This window comes from Netta rufina, assembly GCF_964035555.1.
Source record: "Netta rufina genome assembly, chromosome: W".
NCBI classification, from domain to species: domain Eukaryota; kingdom Metazoa; phylum Chordata; class Aves; order Anseriformes; family Anatidae; genus Netta; species Netta rufina.
Genome location: NC_140139.1, coordinates 6162918 through 6183907, shown reverse-complemented (window position 1 = coordinate 6183907; position 20990 = coordinate 6162918). Strand labels below are relative to the sequence as shown.

Here is a 20990-nt window from a genome sequence, read left to right as displayed (position 1 = left end):
CTTTGCCTATGTCATTGTCTGTGAGGAGACCTTCCCTATCAAGGAGCGGCCCTATGTATTCTTTAGTTCTCCTTTTTCCATTTACATATCTAAAAAAACCCTTTTTATTTTCTCTCACAGACACAGCCAGCTTCAACTCTAGCTGTGCTTTGGCCACTCGAACTTTCTCCCTACAAACACGAACAGCATCCCTGTATTCTTTCCATGACACCTGGCCCTCCTTCCAGTAGCGAAACACTCTCTGTTTCCGCCTAATCTCCATTAGAACGTTCCTGGTCAGCCACGCCGGCCTCCTGCCCCGCCTGCCTGACTTGCGATATTTAGGAATTGCCTGATCTTGTGCTTCTAGGAGGCATCGCTTAAAGAGTGACCAGCACTGGTGGACATCGAGGCCTTCAAGAGCAGTTTCCCAGGGGACCTTGCTGACTAGTTCCCTGAGCAGCCTGAAGTCCGCTTTCCCCATATCTAGGGATGAGGTTTTGGTGGCACTTTTCCTTCTGCCACCATAAATTTTGAACTCAACCACTTCATGGTCGCTATGACCGAGGCGGCCACCAATCACCACATCTCCCCCCAGACCCTCTCTGTTTTCTAGCAACAGGTCTAGGAGGGCTCCTTCCCTAGTTGGCTCCGTTAGCACCTGCACCAAGAAGTTATCATCTAGGTGCTTCATGAACCTCCTGGACTTGCTCGTGTCAGCCGTGTGGCACTCCCAGTTAACGTCCGGCAAGTTGAAGTCCCCCATAAGGACAAGGGGAGTTAATCTCGAGGCCTCTCTTAGTTCTGCAAAGAATAATTTATCGGCGCTATCGTCCTGGCCAGGCGGTCTGTAATAGACTCCCACAACGACATCCCATTTATTCATTCGTCCCTTGATCCTTACCCAGAGGCTCTCAACTTTGCCATCGCCGACCTGAAGTTCCACACAGTCCAGCCCCTGCTTCACATACATCGCCACCCCACCACCTCGCCTACCCTGCCTGTCCCTCCTGAAGAGCCTGTAACCATCTATCGCAACACCCCAGTCACAGGACTCATCCCACCAGGTTTCGCTTATGCCGATGATGTCGTAGTTGCGGGACTGGGCCAGGACTTCTAGCTCATCCATTTTATTCCTCATACTGCGTGCATTCGTGTAAAAGCACTTCAAGTGCGTCTCCATACACTCAGCACCTTGTGGATCTGACCGAAGGACCTCACTGGCACACAGCCCCTCTGATTCTAGCGTACCATCCCTTAGGTCTTCACCGGCGTGCCTGGTTTTAGCCCCTTCCCCCTTCGACTCTAGTTTAAAGCCCTATCTATCAGCCCTGCCAACTCCTGACCAAAGATCCTTACCCCTCTCCGAGAGAGGCGCATCCCATCCGGTGCCATCAGGCCCGGTGTAGCATAGACCTTCCCGTGATCAAAGAAACCGAAATTCTGCCGGTCACACCAGTCTCGAAGCCACGAGTTTATGTGAACAGCACGCCTTTCAGCTTCGATCCCCCCTATCGGAAGGACAGAGGCAAACACCACCTGTGCCCCTGATCCTCTAAGTAGTCGCCCCAAATCCCTAAAGTCTCTTTTGATCGCCTTCGGACTTCTCGTTGCTACTTCATCGCTACCAGCCTGAAAGACCAGTAGCGGGTAGTAGTCAGTGGGCCGTACCAGGCGCTTGACTTTCTTGGCAAAGTCTCTCACCCGAGCCCCAGGGAGGCAACAGACTTCTCTGCGGGTTGGGTCCGGTCGGCATATTGGTCCCTCTGTCCCTTTTAGGAGGGAGCCCCCCATAACAATAGCCCTTAATGAGTGAATGAGTCCTTTTAATAATGCCTCTTTCTTCCAATTCTGTTACCACACCGTCAATCCCCATAAGTGCTGCTGCTGGCGACGGATGTTGCCAAACATTAGTGATTTTAGCAGGGGGGAAGGATATGGATGTTTGTAACAGACTCAGTCTCACTGTGCCTGAATCCACTTGATATGTCATGAAACTCCACACAGTCCCATCTGGGATTTTCCACATTTGCCCATGCAGTATGTCAAATCCTAAAATATTAGTATATGCAGCAACAACTAATACTTCTACCCTGGTTAATTTCTGTTCCTCTGGCAGCCAGAGTGAAATTTTTGTGGTGGGGCATTGTTTTTCCACACTGTCGATTCCCGTGAATTTAACCCTGCGTCGACCAGGTCTTATGCCCAGGGTTTGTGCTGTCTTGTGTAATTAACAACATTTGGGCCCTGGTGTCAATGAGAAAGTTTACCAATATTTTTCAGGGTCCAACGGGAATGGGGCCAGAGTGTTCATTAGAGAGCCATTGAATTGCTAATACCTGCCGAGCAGGGTGGCTCACTGCCTTCCCAGGGATAGTTTTTTTTTGCTGAGCTTCCTCCTCATCAATTAGGCTCGGTGCAGAAGGTGCACTTTCCTTATGGGTCGGGGGTTTTCTGGTTAGGCAATTCTTCCCAGCTGGAATATTTTTCTTACCCAGAGATCAGACTAATGTAGAGGTCCTCCGTAGAGGCACAACACAAGAATGGTCAGGGTGCACCCAAAGCTAGGGCCTTACACCACAACTCACCCCGTTCCTTATTAAGTTTCAATCTCTCTTTGAATTTGGGTATCTGGGGTTTTCAGTATGGATTTGGCAAACTCACCGGGAGTGATCTGGGGGCTTAGTACTGAATGAACTAATATCTATATCTTGTAGGCCACAGATAAGAGGGGTTAATTGAGCTGGGTTGATAGGAGGTAACAGCGGGGATTTCCTGAATTCATATCTTTCACATATCGCCTGAATGCAGGCTGCTTTCTGTACTGCTACAGCCAGGTCAGAATAGTTTGTGGCTCTAATTTCCAGTGGTTCCCCTCTCTCCTGGGGATCTATATCCCCTGCCCAGTATACAGCTCGTTCAGTTATAGAGTAATTATGGTCTCCTGGTGTGGTAGTTAAAAATACTCCTGGTCCCCCAAAACCTCTTGCTTCTTCCTCATTCAACGTAATTTGGTCTCCTCCTTCAAGAGAAACTCGCCACACATACTCGACTTCCGAGTCTCCTGACTGCCTTGAGAACTTCTCCTGTATTCTTATCAACTCTGCTGGTGACCATGGGATTGTTCGCACAGTAGTGAGGATTTCATCTTCATCATCAACAGTGGTCTCAGTTTTAACTAAAGGTCTCAAAGAAATCAATTGATGTTCAGAATCATCAGTCTTACTGGTATAACCAAGTGTTCAAATCTTACCCAAAAATGTCCCAGTGAGGGAGGAAGACACCACCGTGACTTCTGGTTATATCAAGTGCCTCCCCAGGAAACTTAGAAATCTCTAGTCTTTGTGCCTTTTTAATGCGTCAATAGCCAGACTGTGTACCTGTGCATTTTATGCATGCTAGCTTGCTTTTGCAGACAGTGAATTTATTGCCAGCAATCCAAAGAACCTGTGTACCTGTTGGTGTAATAGATTGCACTTAATTGCATTGTTCCTCGCCATGACAGTACTCATCGAACACAACTAGAGTGAGAGTGTGCTACATTATTAGTGAATCCGTAAATGTGATAGTTCAGTACCCTGAACCTGACTGAACCCATAACGGTTAATTGACTACACTCCGTAATGCAACAGAGTCCTAAACTATGTACTGATCCATAAAATGATGTGACTGAACAATTTGATCAAGTGTCAGTTTGGAGTAAGTTGTGTACATGTACTAAGAGAATGTTAGATATTATATTTGAGAAATAATTATATAGAGTATGTATAGATGAAAAAGAATAGCTTACAAATGTATCTGTTCTGAAGATATAACTTAAACTACAGTACCTGTAGAAGTAAACTAGCCAAGCTGCTGGTCATTTTATAGTTGGTCCAGCTGAGAGAGTCAAAATAGCATTCAGAAAACTCTGAGAAGTCACACACATCTATGATTCACTTGCACTAGTGTTTGAGGTAGTTAATTTAGACCTTGCCTGGCTGTGTCCATATGAACTGTTGTATATCCTTAAGTAGGATCTCTGAACTGTTGCTTTTCTGCATCTTACTCCATAAGGGTGTTTTCTTTTTGTCTCTAAAATACTTCACAATAGAGATGGGTGTTCCAGAATGGAGGTATCAGCTAGTCATTATGAAGTAGTTCAGAATTTCAAGAAATTGTCTGTGGATGACGCTTTACTGAGGTTCAAATCATGTGCAAGCACACATAAATACGTTCATGGTTTCTTTATCAGATATCAAGAAAGAGGACACAGACAAGGGGTAGTTGGCATGTGTAGTGGGTTTACGTGGCAAGGTTTTGGTAGCAGGGAGCCATAGGGGTGGTTTCTGTGAGAAAGATCTAGAAGCTGCCCCATGTTTGGGAAGGGCCCCATTGTTTTCCAGATCTGAGCCAATAAGCAATGTTGTTTTGCGCCTCTGTGAGAGCATATTTAAGACAGGGAAAAAAAAACGCTGCGCCAGACAGCAGCCGGGAGTGAGTGAACAGCCTTGCAGGTGCCAAGGTCAGTGTAGAGGGAGGGGGAGAGGTGCTCCAGGCGCCGGAGCAGAAGTCCCCTGCGGCCTGTGGTGAGGACCATGGTGAAGCAGGATGTCCCCCTGCAGCCCATGGAGTACCACGGTGGAGCAGGGTTCCATGCTGCAGCCCGTGGAGGAGACCACGGTGGAGCAGGTGGCCCTGCACCGATGGAGGCTGCCACCTGTGGAAGACCCCTGCCGGAGCAGATTCCGGGCCGGACCTGTAGCCCGTGGAGAGGAGCCCACACAGGAGCAGGTGACCTGGCAGGAGCTGCTGCCCGTAGGGGAGCCAGGTTGGAGCAGTTTTCTCCTGAGGGATGGACCCCGTGGTACGGACCCATATCTGGAGCAGTTCTGGATGAGCTGCTGCCTGTGGGAAGCCCACGCCGGATCAGTTCATCAAGGACTGCATCCCGTGGGTGGGACCCCACAGCACAGGGGACGAGAGTGACCGAGAAGGAGCGGCAGAGAAGAAGTGCTGTAGACTGACCATAACCCCCATTCCCCCGTTCCCCTGCGCCACTCGGGGGGAGGAGGTGGAAGAGGGTGGATGGGGGGGAAGGTGCTTTTGGTTTGCTTTTTCCTTTGTTTTCTCACTTCTCTCACTTGTTAGTAATAGGCAATAAATCTTACTATCTCCTTATGCCGAGTCTGTTTGGCCCGTTACAATAATTATTGCGTGATTTTCTCATCCTTATCTCAACCCTTGACCCCCTTTTCACATATTTTCTCCCCATTCCTCTTTGAGGAGGGGGAGTGAGAGAGCGGCTGTGGTAGAGCTCGGCTGCCCACTCGAGCGGAACCACGACAGCATGTTACAGGAGTGAATCATTAGGAAGCCTTCAATATAGGAGCATACAAGCAGATAAGTCTTCACTTTTTTGAACTGTAACTTGCTAGAGGGTTGTGAGTGCCTATTTTTGTTCAGCCACTCTTACTTTTCCTGTTGGCATTTATCTTGTATCTATTGTATTGGTTTTGGGTAGAAGAAGGTCAATCAGTTGAGTCTCTGTTACTGGCCATCACTTCTATTCTTAGTAGTCAACAACAAACACAATAATTTGGGTTTTCTAAGTGTGAATACTCCTTGGTGGATAAGACTGTTGTAGATTGACACACTCAAATTTTTGCTTCAGGATTAGAGAATGGAGTCTGAAAAGTAACTTTTAAGGCAACTTCCTCTGTCACTGCTGTTTGGGACACTAACACTAAATTAAGGTACATTATACAATGTTGGTAGGCTAGATTTTAAGGACTTTAAAAAGTAGTTCATGGATGAACAGTAAAATGCCCTTTTCGATTTGTATGAATTTATTGTAAGATCAAAATCCAAATGACTTCTTGAAAATGCATCTCCCATACTTTGCTAATAATTTTCAAGTGAAGGAAGTTGAAGTTGAGCATGCAGTAATATGGGGAAATATTTACATGGTCTCAATATGATGGAGAACTACTCCATTTTCCTTCCTGAGCTCTGTGGTTCAAAGAATGAAAAAAGGCAGGGAAAAAAGTTTCAGATCTATGGATGATGCAGAAAGTCTCAGCTGCCTTGGATAATGGATGGCTTAATTGTCCTGTGAATTCCTGCAGATGCCTGCTGATTTAAACGAGTTTGGGAATTGGTCTTTTCAGATTCCCCAAGAAAAGAAGTGATTTTCCAATATCTTTCTATATTCAAAAAGGCACATTTCATAAACAAGGTCAAGTGTTCTTGCGGCTTCGGTTTTGCTCATGAGTAACCTAATGCAATAATGATTTAATGAAAAAGGATTTCCTCCTTATTTCAGGTTGCTAGTAATGGAATCTATGGCTCCTTCAGGAGACATGTCTCGCCCGCATCACATTGCATCAGTTGTTCCAAACCGGTATCCCCGCTGGTTCACCCTAAGTCACATCGAATCCCAGCAGTGTGAGCTGGCATCAACCATGCTAACAGCAGCCAAAGGTACAGTGCAGTCAGTTTCGTATTCACATAAATTTATGCTTTTAATATTACAAGGAGTAGACAGATTTTAAAACTTGTGTTTAGGAATCCAAATTATAATCTGACAGGAGCTTGAAATGGGAACACACTGAACTGACAAACCTGTCACTTAATCTTCTATCAAAGTAGTTAAGCTAGCTAGATGGTAGCCAGATAGGCTTGATTTGAGTATGATGAGACAACTTTTTGTTCTTCTGACACACTATGTAGACTGCAAGACTCAGGAGTGGACAAATCACTTCTAAAATTCACAAAACAGGATGACTTTTTGGCATGTACTGCACTAACACCATCAGACACTAGAGGAGTTTGTGCTGCCTTATATCTTTTGTTCATGTGATTTAGTTATGGAAAGCTTATAAAAACAAAATGTGTAGGACTGAAACATCATATTATTGCTGCATCAATGGCCTGCTCAATTATAATGTATCTCTGGATATTTTGGGAGCTTGTTCTGTTTTGTTGATTCTGTTTACATTTTGTAGGTGATGTTAGGAGGCTGGAAACAGTGTTACAATCCATCCAGAAAAATATCCACTCCTCATCACACATCTTCAAACTTGCCCAGGATGCATTTAAAATAGCAACACTCATGGAAAGCTTGCCAGACATCACTCTTCTGAAAGTTTCTCTGGAGTTGGGCCTTCAGGTATTTCCCTTGTTCATTATTACTACAGCAGAAGACAGGAATTTGACCCTGTGTTGATGGGTACAGTTCTTTAAGTCACTGAGGGACATACCATCTTGGGCTCAGTTTTTAGATTCTGTTTGCTGATGTAAAGCTCAGTTGACTGGTAAACACAGAGCAAGGGTCTTCTCAGCCCTTTTGTGCTATTTGGGTGGAAAGAGCTGGAAGTGGGTGGCTGCAGGGCATTCTTGTGTTCAGGAGTGACAGAAGACCAATTCAATAGCTCCAGGAGTATATGTAGGGGTGGCCAGAGAGCAAATTATCCTTCTGGCCAGAAATGTGCTAGATTTTTTGCATGGCCTTGAGGGGCTTCTTACTATTCCTCCCATCTTTCCTTTTCCTTTTTACCCAAAGGAGATTTGGTGCTTGCTGAATTACTAGAGAAACACAAAGTTAACCATAATATCTTGTTTCTAAGGCAGACTATGCTAACAGCAGCATGCACTTCATCAAATCCTGCACTCCACATGCTTTGAGATGGTCATCTGCATCAGATGGTCTGAGGTGTATGAGAGCTTCAGATCACTTTTAAGGCTCTTAGGAGAGACTTTACAAGCTAAAAGGAGACAGCTAAGTTTTAGGTATCTGAAGTAATATTGCCTTACACTGAGGAATCTTAGAGTTTATACACTTCATTTCAACAAAAATAAACCTCTTCATCCCTCTTCAGGGAGTTTTTTCAGAAAAAAACATGCAAAGATCAGGAAACCATTTACTACTAGACTTTTAGAAGCTAAATTCTTTAATCAGAAAGCTGAGATCTGTATGTTTTGTTAGCCTTTCTTATCCTTAAGGTTGCTGTGGAAATCTGCTTCTTTTTTTTCACGTCTTGGCATGTTTCTGCCTTAAATGCTTAATTGAGAGAGAAAGAACTTTGACCTGTGAGTTACCTCAAGCATTCATCAAGCATCATTCAGTGCTAGCAGTACGCTTTGGAAGTCACTGTATTCATGGATACCCCTGTGGTGTTGATGATGTCATCAGAATGTCTTCAGTGAGATCTAGTGAAAGAAATATCATGAACTTGTATCTCCTAAATCCAGGGTTTGGAGTAAACTGATGTAGAAATTGTCTACTCTTCTGTCTCAAGACAATTTCAACAACAAAAATTCTCAACAATTTCACAACTGGGATTTCTATGGCAGAAAAGCCTCTTATATTGTTCTAGATTTGGGAGTAATATATGGACTCCTGGGTTCTTTCTCCCTATTTCTGATACCAGTGAATGTTTTGTGACTCAGCAGAGGGAAGGCATTTAAATTAGCTGTGGAAAGAGGTCATCAACATGGCCAAATGGGCATGGAACATCTCAGGTGTATTCTGTTCTTCAGAACCTTACTGGCACAGATGCTATAAGATCTGCAGGTGCAGGAGGGCCTTCTTATTCGTCCATTTGTCTATTATATGTTATGCCAATGCAAGTATCACTGCATGAATGCAAACAGGTACTGCTGGCAGAACTTCTGAGCAAAACAGTGCAGGTGAACACAATGCATATTTGGTGTCCTTTCCATGAAAACCTGTAAATAGATAAATAAACCTTCTTCCAACATGTATGACAAAGAGGTTTTGCATTGCTGTGGGATCTAATGGTTGGCCATTTCTTGTATCTCTTATGGGTAGAGAGAGCTTCTATTCTTCTAGGTTAAGAAACTCTTATAAAAATCCATCAGGACAAAGTCAGGTTTATTCCCAGTGGAGAGACCTTGGCTTTCAGATAAGCTACATCATTCACAGGGGTCTCGACATTTTCAGACTTATTGACCTGTTGAGAAGCTCTCTTCAACTGATAGCACAGATCTTGGATAGGTCTTGGACAGATCTGAAACTCTTTTTAAGAAGTATCTCCAAAATGTATTGAGCAGAAGTGAAATACTTCTATGGCTACATGGGTTATGGTATAAATTAACTTCAGTTCCTCCTTAATCAAGACATGGATACGTTTTATTTGAAATCCTTGTGTTGGTTTGTTTGTTTGTTTGTTTGTTTAATCATCAGTAAAGGGCTCCTCTCTTAGTGTTCTCAGCCTGTCAGTTTAATCAAATAGAAAGGACCAGATTCTTCAAGTCAAGAAACTTTTCCAGGTCAAGGAACTAGATATGGTATTCTGTTTTGCTCTCAAGTTAGGACTGTCTACATTGGAGTTATTGTTATGTCCACTATGCTTGCTGAAGGCTGTTGTGACTTGGTCCTTTTACAGATCACCACGGGGAGGAAAGTCATCAGCAAAGGTCTTCAGAGAAGTCATCATTCATACCTTTTTTTTTTTTTTTTAAGCTTCCCTCCCCCATCAGTAGCAGAACTTAGTCCATAAACCTGTACTTTCTCTTAGGTTCACTCTAGTTGGGGGAATCTGAAAATTCATCTTGGATATTGGAAGAATGTTAGCCTTCAATTTTGTGTACATCAGTAAAGGAAGTCACCTAGACTCCTTCACTTTGATGGAGAGAACAGGATAGATAATTGCATTCTGAAGAATTTTGACTTAGGGATGCCTGTTTTTCATAGAATCATAGAATGGCTGGGGTGGAAAGGGACCTCAAAGATCATCTAGTTCTAACCCCCCTGCCATGGGCAGGGACGCCACCCACTAGATCAGGTTGCCCAGGGCCTTATCCAACCTGGTCTTGAACACCGCCAGGAATGGGGCATCCCATTTTTCTTCCAGAAAGACTTCAAGCAAAGGCTTTTCCTATGCTCTGCGCTAGCCATGTTTTCATATTTAAAAATATGTTGAGTTGCTCCTTACAGATCAATTTGCTTTCTTTCAAAACACTATTCTCTGGTCTAGCAGTTAAATTATTGTTTAGTCAACCTGATACCACAACATTTGAGGCCAACAAAGGCAGCAAATTTCTTATCCTGTAATAACTAGTCACCAAGCTCCCAAGGTGGGAATACTTGGAGGCCAGTGTGAAATCACTAGTGGTTATTTATAACTACACTTCTTAAAGGTTGTCTGTTTATTCATGCTCAGTAGTTTTTCCATCTTCTTAATTATCCTATATACAACTTAGAACTAAAGGAGGTGGCAGGAGTAGCTGGTATGACAGAGAGCTACATGCCACTTTGAAGTCTTCTTAGAATTGGGAGGGCATATGAGTTGAAAACCCTCTTACAAGTGCTGCTGTCTACAATCTGTTTTGTGAGTGCATTTTACGTCTTTAATAAGTATAGTTCATCACTGAGAGCTTTATGTTTGACCTATTATGCTTTTTATTTCACTGCTACAAGTAGTAATGCCATGGTAGGATCACCAATACTGTAAAGGGAAGACTACTTGCTTTCTTTACCTAGATATCTGTGGAGTCTGTCCAATTACTGAAGCAAGCTTTCCAGCTTTCCATGCAATTTCTGTGCAGGTTTTTTTTTTTTTTTTTTTTCTGAATAAACATATTTGCCCAGATTTGGTTAAACAACATAGGCAATAACTGCAAGTGATATAAAATATGGGCACTAAAATCAAAGCTTTAAAAAATCCTTTTTCTGGGTTTCTGATGTTTTTATGATGGAGCTTCTTTGCAGGGTCTCTGTTTAGATAGAGAAGTCATCACTATAGGCATTTAAATAATATCTGGATATATCTGGAATTGTATATATATCACTGTAGAATAAACAGACAGTCTGTATTGTTGAAGTCAATGAAAAGAGATGCAGATGTAGGGAAAAAATTGGATGGGTTAGTTTGCCTAACAAGAGTAGACATGTTTTCACTTTAAAAGCTCCCATCATAGAGGGAGGAGGCACAATATAATTTAATTTGAATCATTGGTAAGGTTTTGCTTTGTTGTTTTTTGTTTTGTTTTGCTTTGTGTTTTTTTTTTGTTGTTTTTGTGTTTTTTTTTTTTTTTCCCAATGAAACAAAGTCTTTGTAAGAAGGACCTACAGCTGGAATATGATAGCTAAACATAGCTGAGCAGTATTTTTCAAATCTTTTTTATGTATCAGCTGACAAGAGGTAGCAGAGAATGGAGAGGGCAAGAGGCTGCCATTTTGAACCCCAGTGTATCTGAGTAACTTAAATCCCTAATTCTTGGTATATTGCCATGGTTTTGCATTAGGATTAATTTGTATTTTGTTTGTGTCATTTTAAAAGGTGATGCGGATGACACTGTCAACACTGAATTGGCGACGGCGGGAAATGGTGAGGTGGTTGGTAACATGTGCAACAGAAGTAGGTATGTTCTGAGATGCTACTCGAGGGTTCCTGCCTTTTCATGAGTTAATCTTAGATGTCTTGATCTTGCTTATCAGTACCCAAGCTCCACAAATGTCTCCCACTTCCTGTTGATCTATAAAAATCTTTCATATAGAAGATGTTAATTGTAGTAATGTGCTTGAGCACATGATAGAATAGGCACAAGTCAAGTGAGACAACAGTTGAGTAATGCGGCGTGACTTCCTTCCCCTGCAAGGTAGAGGGGTGCATAACCTTATGGGAAATATCACAGATTTCCCCTTCTCCCCTACACGTTGTGTCTAGGTTTGAGGTTGCAGCAGAGAAAAGACTTGTGGTTATGGACTGTTGCATTGTGTTACAACTTTGCTTGCTCTGAAAAGCCAGATTTGGGTTGCAGGTGTGACAGCTATCTGGTCAGCTGTGGGGAAGAGGAAACAGAAAACCGGTGAATGAAATACTAAGAACGCCTCCCACCATGTAGGAGGCAGGATCTCGTAGAGAGGTTCTTATCTTTTTTTAAGCCCCTAGATAAATCTAAGCTTAGAGTGTAATACAGCTTTCTTATGTGCCTATGACATTATGCAGGCCTCTCTGTGCTGAAAAGCAAACCAAATAGTAATATACCCATCATTTAACCACACAAGGTGAAAAAAACAAAACAAAACAAAACAAAAAAGCAAAGTGAAGAGATGAAGGACACAGACTCCTGATGGCTCTTGAACAGAAGGCCTTTATTGCCCTTTTTTTCTCCACTACATATACTTTCCCCATAACCCCATGTGCTGTCCACGCACCCGAATCTGTCATACAATTAGTTAGAGACCCTCAAACATGCGCCTCAAGCCAGCCAGCAATTGGCCACTACGCAAAGCTCATCTTTAACATTGTAGCCAAGTTAATTTATCTCAACCTTGCTCAAGTTTTTGTTTCTACCGCTTATTTCCTCATTATCTGTAATTCAGGGACGTGTGAAACAGCACAAAGCCACCTGCAAATTCCTTTCCCACAATTCCCCCTTTTATTTTCAACCAACCAAATGCTTTCTGTAGATTTTTCTGTCAAGCACCACAGACATTGCAATAAGCAAGGTACAATAAGCAACAGGGTAAAAATCACAAGCAGAATTACAATTGTAAAGTAGCGTGCCTGCTAGACTCTACATCAGTCAACAGGCCACTAAGCGCTAGGGATGTTGCTTCGCAGTGATGCTGCGTCTCACTCACACAGCACAATCACAATTACGCAAAGTGGCCTCTTGCACTTCTCATTCATACCACAAGAAAATATCACTTAAAATAACTTGTCCGCGGCTTCAGGAGGTCCTTGTCTACTCCTGTGGTGAGCGGCTGAGAGAGGAGACCCCTCCGAGGAAAATGCTTGGGGTGCACCTAGGGGCGTCTGCTCCACAGTCGATCCCACAGCCGAGCAGAGCAGGTCCTGGCGCAAGGAATGATGCTATTATAGTTGTGTATAATTACACCAAAGAGATGCATTGTGAGCAACTGAGGCATTGACAATTTGTTTCATGGTTTGGTTTTTGCCCGAGGAATTAAACCTTACACATGCTGCTGCTGTTACACATCCCAGGATATCTAATTCCTGTGTCTCTAGGGGCGCTTGCAGCAAGTAGACAGTCCAATCTTTGTTATCTGCTGGGATCCCCACCAAACATGTTGTAAACGGGTCATTAGCATTAGCCTGGGACAGGCACATCGCTTCTTGTCCTGTCATGTTGGCGAGAGTGACCCAGATGTTGTGGCATGGTTGGATGGAGACCCAGGGCTGGCAATAACCGATGACAGCGGCAATTGTGAGGAGACCAGCCATGGCTTTACTACCTTTGCTGGTACCCATCTTGGTCCGTGACCTGAAGAGACACAAGCATACCCTCAACCCCAAGTTATTAGAGGCTGGGGTCACTCCTAAAGGCCTGTATTTCAAATTATTACCAATACTAAGGCCTGCTCTGACTGTGGCACCTGTGACAGCGCGGAATTCATACTTCTGTAATGTTTTACTATGGGCAGTACCTCTTCATGAGGAAAAGGTAATGATAGGTGATTCATTATGTAAAGTGCCTTTCCCAACCTGTTCTGTGGTGTTTCCTGGGTGTCTCCCCCTTTTTGTTTATTTAGCAGTGCTTTCAAGGTGCAATGTGTGTGCTCAACAATGGTTTGACCCGTGGGGGAATGAGGAATGCCTGTGATGTGTCGGATACCCCAAGTTTGAAAAAAGGTTTGAAGGGAGTGACTAGTATAGGTGGGGCCATTGTCAGTTTTTATTTCCTTTTGGATGGCCAGCATTGCGAAAGCAACACAGAAGTGAGCCTGGACATGGCGATTAGTTCCACCTGCTGCAGCCGTCGCCCAAATAGCATGAGAGAAAGTATCTACTGATACGTGAGCATATTTCAAGCGACCAAATTGTGGAATATGCATTACGTCGGTTTGCCATAACTGTAAAGACCATAGACCTCTATGGTTTAGCATTAAAGACGGGGTCGAAACATGTTGTTGACAGTCAGGACATGTTTGGACAATCAATTTGGTGTTAGTGATTGATATAGCAAATTGTTTCGCCAAGACTTTGGCGGATTGATGGAAAAAGGCATGGGATAACCGTGCTTGCTCCAGCACCTCAGGCACAGGGGCAGTCAGGGTCATATTAGTTAGCTGGTCAGCACGTGCATTACTCTCTGCAGAAATACATGGTGTGGCTCCGCATGTGAATAATACAATATGGGTGTGCTCGCTGCTCTACCAAAAATAACAGCTCTTTAAATTTTAGAAACCAGTTTTCCTTTGGGATGTGTCTCAAATGTGTCCTCTCAGTGCACTGAGCGACACCTACAGCATATTGCAAGTCCGATACAATATTCAAAGGTACTGTTGGCCAGTGCTTAAAAGCTATTGTAATAGCATGTAATTCAACTATCTGTGGGGAACCTTGGATCCGCTCAATCTGGTGTTGCCACTTCCCACCTTCTTCCCAAGTTACTACAGCTTTGCCTGTTTTTCTGGACTCATCTGTAAAGACCATCATCCACCCATCCACTGGTTGCCGTTGGCACAATGGCCACTCTTCAGTTTTTATATTATTATAAAAGGAGAACATTTTATGAGGTGGGTATCAACCTGTCCATCGAATCCCGTCAATGCTATTTGGAGCTCTAAACTATCCTGCAAGCACCAGGTGAAATAGTCTTTTACTACGGGAATTCTAATCATATCGGGCTCTTCTCCCGCTAATTCAACTATTCTCTCATGTCCTTTCTTTATTAGGACAGCGAACATTTCCACTTGTGTTGCAATAGTTTTTGAGGGTTGATGGGGTAAAAAGACACATTCCAGGACCACTAAGGGGTCCTTATGGGAGGGGTCCCATTGCCCAATAATAGCCACTGGTTGTTGTTCCTGATTACAAATATATAATTGAAGGGGGAGGTTCTCACTATGGCGATGGCATTGCTGTGCTGAGATTCTTTCATTAACCATTTGCAATGCTTTATGAGCCTCCTCAGTCCATCGCTTTGGGGCATTAATATCAGTGTCTCCCTTTAATAACTCAAAGAGAGGCACCAATATCGAATTGGCTATCCCACTTTGTAGTCTAATCCAGTTTATATTGCCTAGTAATTTCTGTACATCGTTCAGTGTCTTAACATCTTCATTAATGGATATCTGCTGTGGTTGAATGTTCTGCTGTAAAATATTCCACCCCAGATACTTCCAAGGTGCTTGGGTCTGCACCTTTTCAGGTGCAATTTGGAGTCCTGCTGTCTGTAACGCTTTAAGGCAGGCAGTGCCTCTTGGACTTTATCACTAGATGGTCCAGCTAGTAGAATATCGTCCATGTAGTGGTATATGTAAATCTCTGGAAAGAATTGGCATACTGGTTGGATAGCTTTTGCGACATAGGTTTGGCACATGGTTGGGGAGTTTTTCATGCCTTGTGGTAGCACAGTCCAATGATAGCAGTCCATAAGCTCCTTCCTAATGATCTTTGGTACCAAGAAGGCAAAATGAGGAGTGTCGTCAGGATGCAAAGGAATTGTGAAAAAAACAGTCTTTCAAGTCCATAACAACGATGTCCCAAATACGGGGTATCATTGTAGGTGAGGGTAATCCTAGCTGCAAGGAGCCCATGTCCTCGATCACTGTGTTGATTTGTCACAAATCATGCAGTAATCTCCATTTCCTGCTCTTCTTCTTGATGACAAACACTGGTGAATTCCATGGGCTGTTTGTTGGAACAATATGTCCTTGTTGGAGTTGTTCTTGAACCAACTCCTGCAGACTACTGCTTGGAAAAGAATCAATTGAGCAATTCTAGTTCCCTTTGGTATTGACAATGGTGGAGACAGTGTTCAAGTCATGGTTTGGATTTGTCCATTATAGTTGGCATCAATTATCCCCAGCAAAACAAACAATCCGGTCAAAGTTGTATTTGATCGTCCTAGCAGCAATACACTACAGTCATTCCCAATTGGTCCTTTGATGTTCAATGGAATTTTATGAACGTGAGTACCCCACAATGTGGCGTCTGTTACTGTGGAGACATCCACTCCGGCACTCCCTCTGGTTCTTGCTGAGAGGGTGTCCACGGTGGTAACCGTGGCAGCAGGGCTGCAGCGCAGAACCCTGCTCCACCGTGGTACTCCATGGGCTGCATGGGGACAGCCCGCTTCACAATGGTCCTCACCACAGGCCGCAGGGGACTTCTGCTCCAGCGCCTGGAGCACCTTCTGCCCTCCTTCACTGACCTTGGCGCCTGCAAGGCTGTTCCTCACTCCTCTCACTCTCCCAGCCGCTGTGAAATGCAGCATGATTTTTTCTTGTTTGTTTTTGTTGTTGTTTTGTTTTGTTTTGTTTTCCTGTCTTAAATATGCTCTCACAGAGGCGCAAACAATATCGCTTATTGGCTCGGCTCTGGTCAGCAGTGGGGCCCTTACCTAACATGGGGCAGCTTCTAGATTCTTCTCACAGAAGCCACCCCTATGGCCCGCTGCTACCAAAAGCTTGCCAAATAAACCCACTACATTCCACCCCTCGCCTCTGTGAAAAGCATATTTAAGAATAATCACAATATACTCATACTTTACAATTATCACATTATCACAATCTTCACAAACTTCACTTACATCAAAAAGAAAAAGAATTCCACACACCAAAATAAACATAACATCATCACAACACCAACGAGGTGGACAATTTACACACACCTCACCCCTTGTCCCTTCACCACACTAATATGAAACATATTCTTCACAATTGCTGCTTTCTTAAATTCTTCACAACTATTACATTCATAAAAAAAAAAAACAACAACCAGTCCATGTTTTGCCCGTTATTTCTCTCAACTATCATCCTTATCTTAAATTCCTTGAGCCCCACGTTGGGCGAGGAAAAAAAAAAACATAGTAAGTTATCATGGATTTGGGGTAGGAGGTTTGAAGAAAGCAATCTTCCGGCAGTATCGGACAATAAATGGCACAGAAACTATAGTAATGCTCATTCATATTGGAGCAAACAATTTGTGAATATCATATGCCAACAGAAATGTGCCTGTACCAGCAGCCCCTTTAAACTGCAGCGATGATTCACTGAAACCAAGTTTGAAGAGAACTGCAGTCATATCCACACCACTTGACACGGCCAGGTAGGAGATTCCTAGAGATACTGATGAAATTCTAACACGGAATGAAACCCCTACAGCACCATATTATTTGAAAACTTTTTTCAGCTGCTAGGATTTACTGAGTTTCTTGTTTTCACTGCTGAGATCTGTGGCTGCCTTTTCAGGGGATCCACCCTTGGCCGAGCTGCCGGCGGCGGCCCGCAGCGCCAGCAGAGGGACCGGCGGGCTGAGGGGAGGCCGGCCCAGGGAGGGGGGTGGCGGGGGAGCAGCAGCGGCGGCGGGCGGCGGGCTGCGGCGAGCGGGGGCCCGCGGGGCGGTGGGCCCGGGCGCAGCAGCAGGCGGAACATGGCAGCGCCCGGTGCGGGCGGGCGGGCACTCGAAAATGAGAAGCGCAGCAGCCGGCGGCGGAGCGGGCGGGTGCCCGGAGGTGACAGCGGGGGTGCAAGTGGCGCTGGACCCTGCGTTATCATTACGTTTGGAGCCCTCCCTTGTGGGAGGTTCCTCCTTTGACCGGGGGGCGGGGGTGCTTGTGTCGTCGCGCGGCCCCGCCCCGCTCTCCACTTTCCGTTTCCCCGCCGCGGCGGCAAAGGCTGCCCTTCCGCGTTGTATTTAGTGCGGCGTTGGTTCGCCCAGTGGCGTCCTTTCCCACATCTGGGACACAAAATGGGCGGGACTGGGAGCGAGCCGCCCCTCGTCCCCGCCAGGGACATGCGGAGACTAGGTGGCTCGGGTCTCCACACCGATAGCATTTTTTCTGACCCTTGGGGTCCTGACTGATGGTTAGTGCTGCTGCAGAAGTGGACACCAGCGATTCGGTATGATCGATAGAACCCACTCGGTTACAAGCCTCTATCATCTGAACTAGTGTTGCAGTCACAGGCAGAGCCTGCAGTTGTTATAAGTTGCCCCTTAATTAATGTTTAGAGGGCATTGTATTAATCATATAAAATAATTTATTGAGTAAGCAAACAGCAAGCAAAACAGCGCTGGGTGGCCGGGGAGTCTGCTCCGCCAACGGCACGCACCTCACCCCCGCCAGGGTCCCTTTTTATATCTTGGTAATTCCGGGATTACATAGCACATTCAGGTATGTTCTGCAGCTGCGCGCACTGTTGCTAGGGGGTCACCCCAGTCTCTCTGGTGGTCGTGAAGATGAAGGCTGTAGTCTTCCTCTGCGGTGTGGCTCGACTCCCTTTCCTCACTAGGTCATGTTGACCCAGCATGAAGCAGGAAGGCAGAACATTATCATGCTGGTTCAGCAGCTTATCAGGAATGGTTACAGGAGCTTTGCAACAGTGACTTTAAACAAAAGATGGAACTAGGATGCAAGGGGGGAGAAGGGGAGGAAACTCCCTCCCCCTTACCGGTTTAAGGGCCCTATCTTGTTACATTAAGTAAAGGAATTTCAGGCATTTTACAGTTTCTTATCTCAGCAGGAGACCTTTACTACCTCCACTTCTTCAAGCAAGACTCCTTGTCCTTAAAATACAAAAAACAATGAACAAACATTTATTGTATATTACACAGTGACTTGTGGAAAATGGACTCCACAATCCGTAAGATTGTAAAGTAGGTATGTTTATTCAGCGCTGGGCAGCACGGGGCGGGGGTAGTCCCACCAAAGTCGTGCACACCTGATGCAGCAACTTGCCTTGGATATATGCAGTAAAGAGTTACATATGCATGAAGTTTCACAATATGCCTATACATATTCATAGCCTGTCCCCGCTTCCTATTAAAATTAGTTCCAAGGAGTCATTTCCATAAACTCCTCCCATCTGCGCTTGCACAGTGTATTCTGGTGGTGGTTGTTAGGGGTCGTGGGGATGAGGACTGATGACTCTTCCTCATCACCGCTAGCTGACCTCTTGTCTTTGCGCAGACTCAGTTGCTCCTTGGCTCTTGTTCATCTGCAGGACCAGTTTCTACCAGTTTCTTAAGATAGGCTCACACTCTTATTAGGAGACTGACCTTGGTAACAGGCCCAAGGCTTCTTGCTTTAGTTAATTTGCACAATGCACCATAGTTAGCAAAGACACTAAGTAGCATCCCAATTTAATGCCATCAGCGCTCTATCTCTACTTGATAAGATTCTCCTAACTCCCTCTCTCAGCCCCCCCTTTTCTAAAAAGTTAGTAAATTCTTTTACTATTTCTAGGTTCAATGTAGTGTTTCTCTATATATCACTTTCAAAATATGTTAGACTCCAGTTTCCATCTGAGTTGGTTCTTCTCCACTCGCTGAAGGAGTTTCCTGTACTCTTAAAACACCATAAGGTACATCAGATCACTACGCAAAGAACCATGGACAAAACCACGACCACAATTATTGTGATAAACAACTGTTTCAGCTTGGTTAGGTTTGGCAACCAGGAAGTTAATTTTTCTACCAAGTCTGTAAATCCCCAGGATGTATCATCCTGAGCTACTGCATGCAAAATTTTACTCTTTCCCCAAATCTTCTCCAGGTCAATCTCAATCTGTTTTTGTTTGTTGACATATACACAGCAAGTTTGGTTTATGACTGTACACAATCCTCCCTCCTTGGCTAAAAGCATTTCTAATCTGATCCGATTCTGAAGCACTACTTTGTATAGGGAGGAAATTTCTTCCTGTAATGTTGAAAGAGCATCAGCTGTGGCATTTTCAATAATTTCTAATGTGGCTGAGATATTTATGACAGGTTTTTCCAATTCACTTATTCCCAGGGATGGAATCAACCACCTTACAAAACTATGGAATCCCATGGGTCTCATCACGAGGGGGTTATTCGAAACAGTACGTGTTTGTCTCCATAAAGGTCTGGACTATTCCCGGAGGTGGTTCAGTGAATATACCCCCTCAAGGGATAAAATAGCCCCCAATACAACAACCCTTCCAATTTAAGGGTAAGCTTTTTCTAGCACGCCCATCTCCACATAGCCAATAGAATCCTTTTTGTACCTTGCAAATTTGTACGGGAGAATTGAGGCCATGAGATCCTGAGTTCATATCCTTTTTATCAGCACATATTGTGACAGCTACACCATGATCTCGAATTTTAGTAAGATTAAAAGTTCCTACATATTCTGCCATACTACAATTGTCAGGTTCCAGGGCTAAATAACTAAGTGGACCTGTACCTATGCATGCGGTTTTATCATTTAAGCATCTGATATATATGTTAACATGGTCTCGTGGGAGTAGTTCAAATCTCTCCCCTAGATGTTCACGATCATCCTTGCCAAATGGACATGTTCCATTTCTTGGGTGCGCAAAGGTCAATGTCCAATTCATACCGGGTATGCCCCATATGGGGAATTCTAGGTTGCTTCTAGGCAGTACTGTGCACACCCAACATTCAGAAAGGTTGAAACTATCACTCACTGCCTGGGTGAGTTTCACATAGGTATTGTGCACCCACTGTTCAGTTTCCTTGACCAATGATACCATTAAGACCCTGAGAAATGTAACCTTCCAGGTCACACCTGAGTAACCTTCCATGGGGTCTTGGGTGCCTTTTTCACTCTGGTGTGATGGATCCAGGCATTGTGCTCCTTGATTCTGATCACTGTGAAAGAGGTAAGGAGTACCTGGAACGGTCCTTCCCACTGTGGTTTCAAGGTCTTCTCTGCAAGAGACTTTACATACACATAATCGCCAGGTTGTATATTGTGCACTGGTCCATCTAACCCTCTACCTGGAGTCCCACTCACATGCTTTCCAATTTCATTAAGCTGTTTACCTAAGACCACCGTATAGGAGGTCATGATTTCATCCCCAGCTTGCATGGATATTCCTCTTTGTATTACATAGGGTCATCCATATAAGATTTCAAAGGAGCTTAGCCCTTCCTTTGCCCTTGGTATATACAAAAGGGCTAAAGGAAGAGACTGAGGCCAGACCAAACTTGCTTCTTGTCCCAGTTTCACAATTTGCTGTTTGATTAAGTGGTTCATTTTTCTACTTGGCCACTCGACTGAGGGCGATATGTGGTATGAAGTTGCCAGTCTATACCCAAATGGCA

General features: G+C 44.3%; 1 protein-coding gene across 1 annotated transcript in view; it reads left to right on the top strand.

The window, feature by feature from the left end:
- Positions 1–20990, top strand: part of LOC311220829 (zinc finger SWIM domain-containing protein 6-like) — a 239619-nt gene that overhangs the window by 186122 nt on the left and 32507 nt on the right. The window contains exons 11-13 of the mRNA XM_084304470.1: positions 6284–6441; positions 6966–7129; positions 11265–11346. Coding sequence (XP_084160596.1) covers positions 6284–6441; positions 6966–7129; positions 11265–11346 — 404 coding nt within the window. The remainder of the gene's footprint in view (positions 1–6283; positions 6442–6965; positions 7130–11264; positions 11347–20990) is intronic.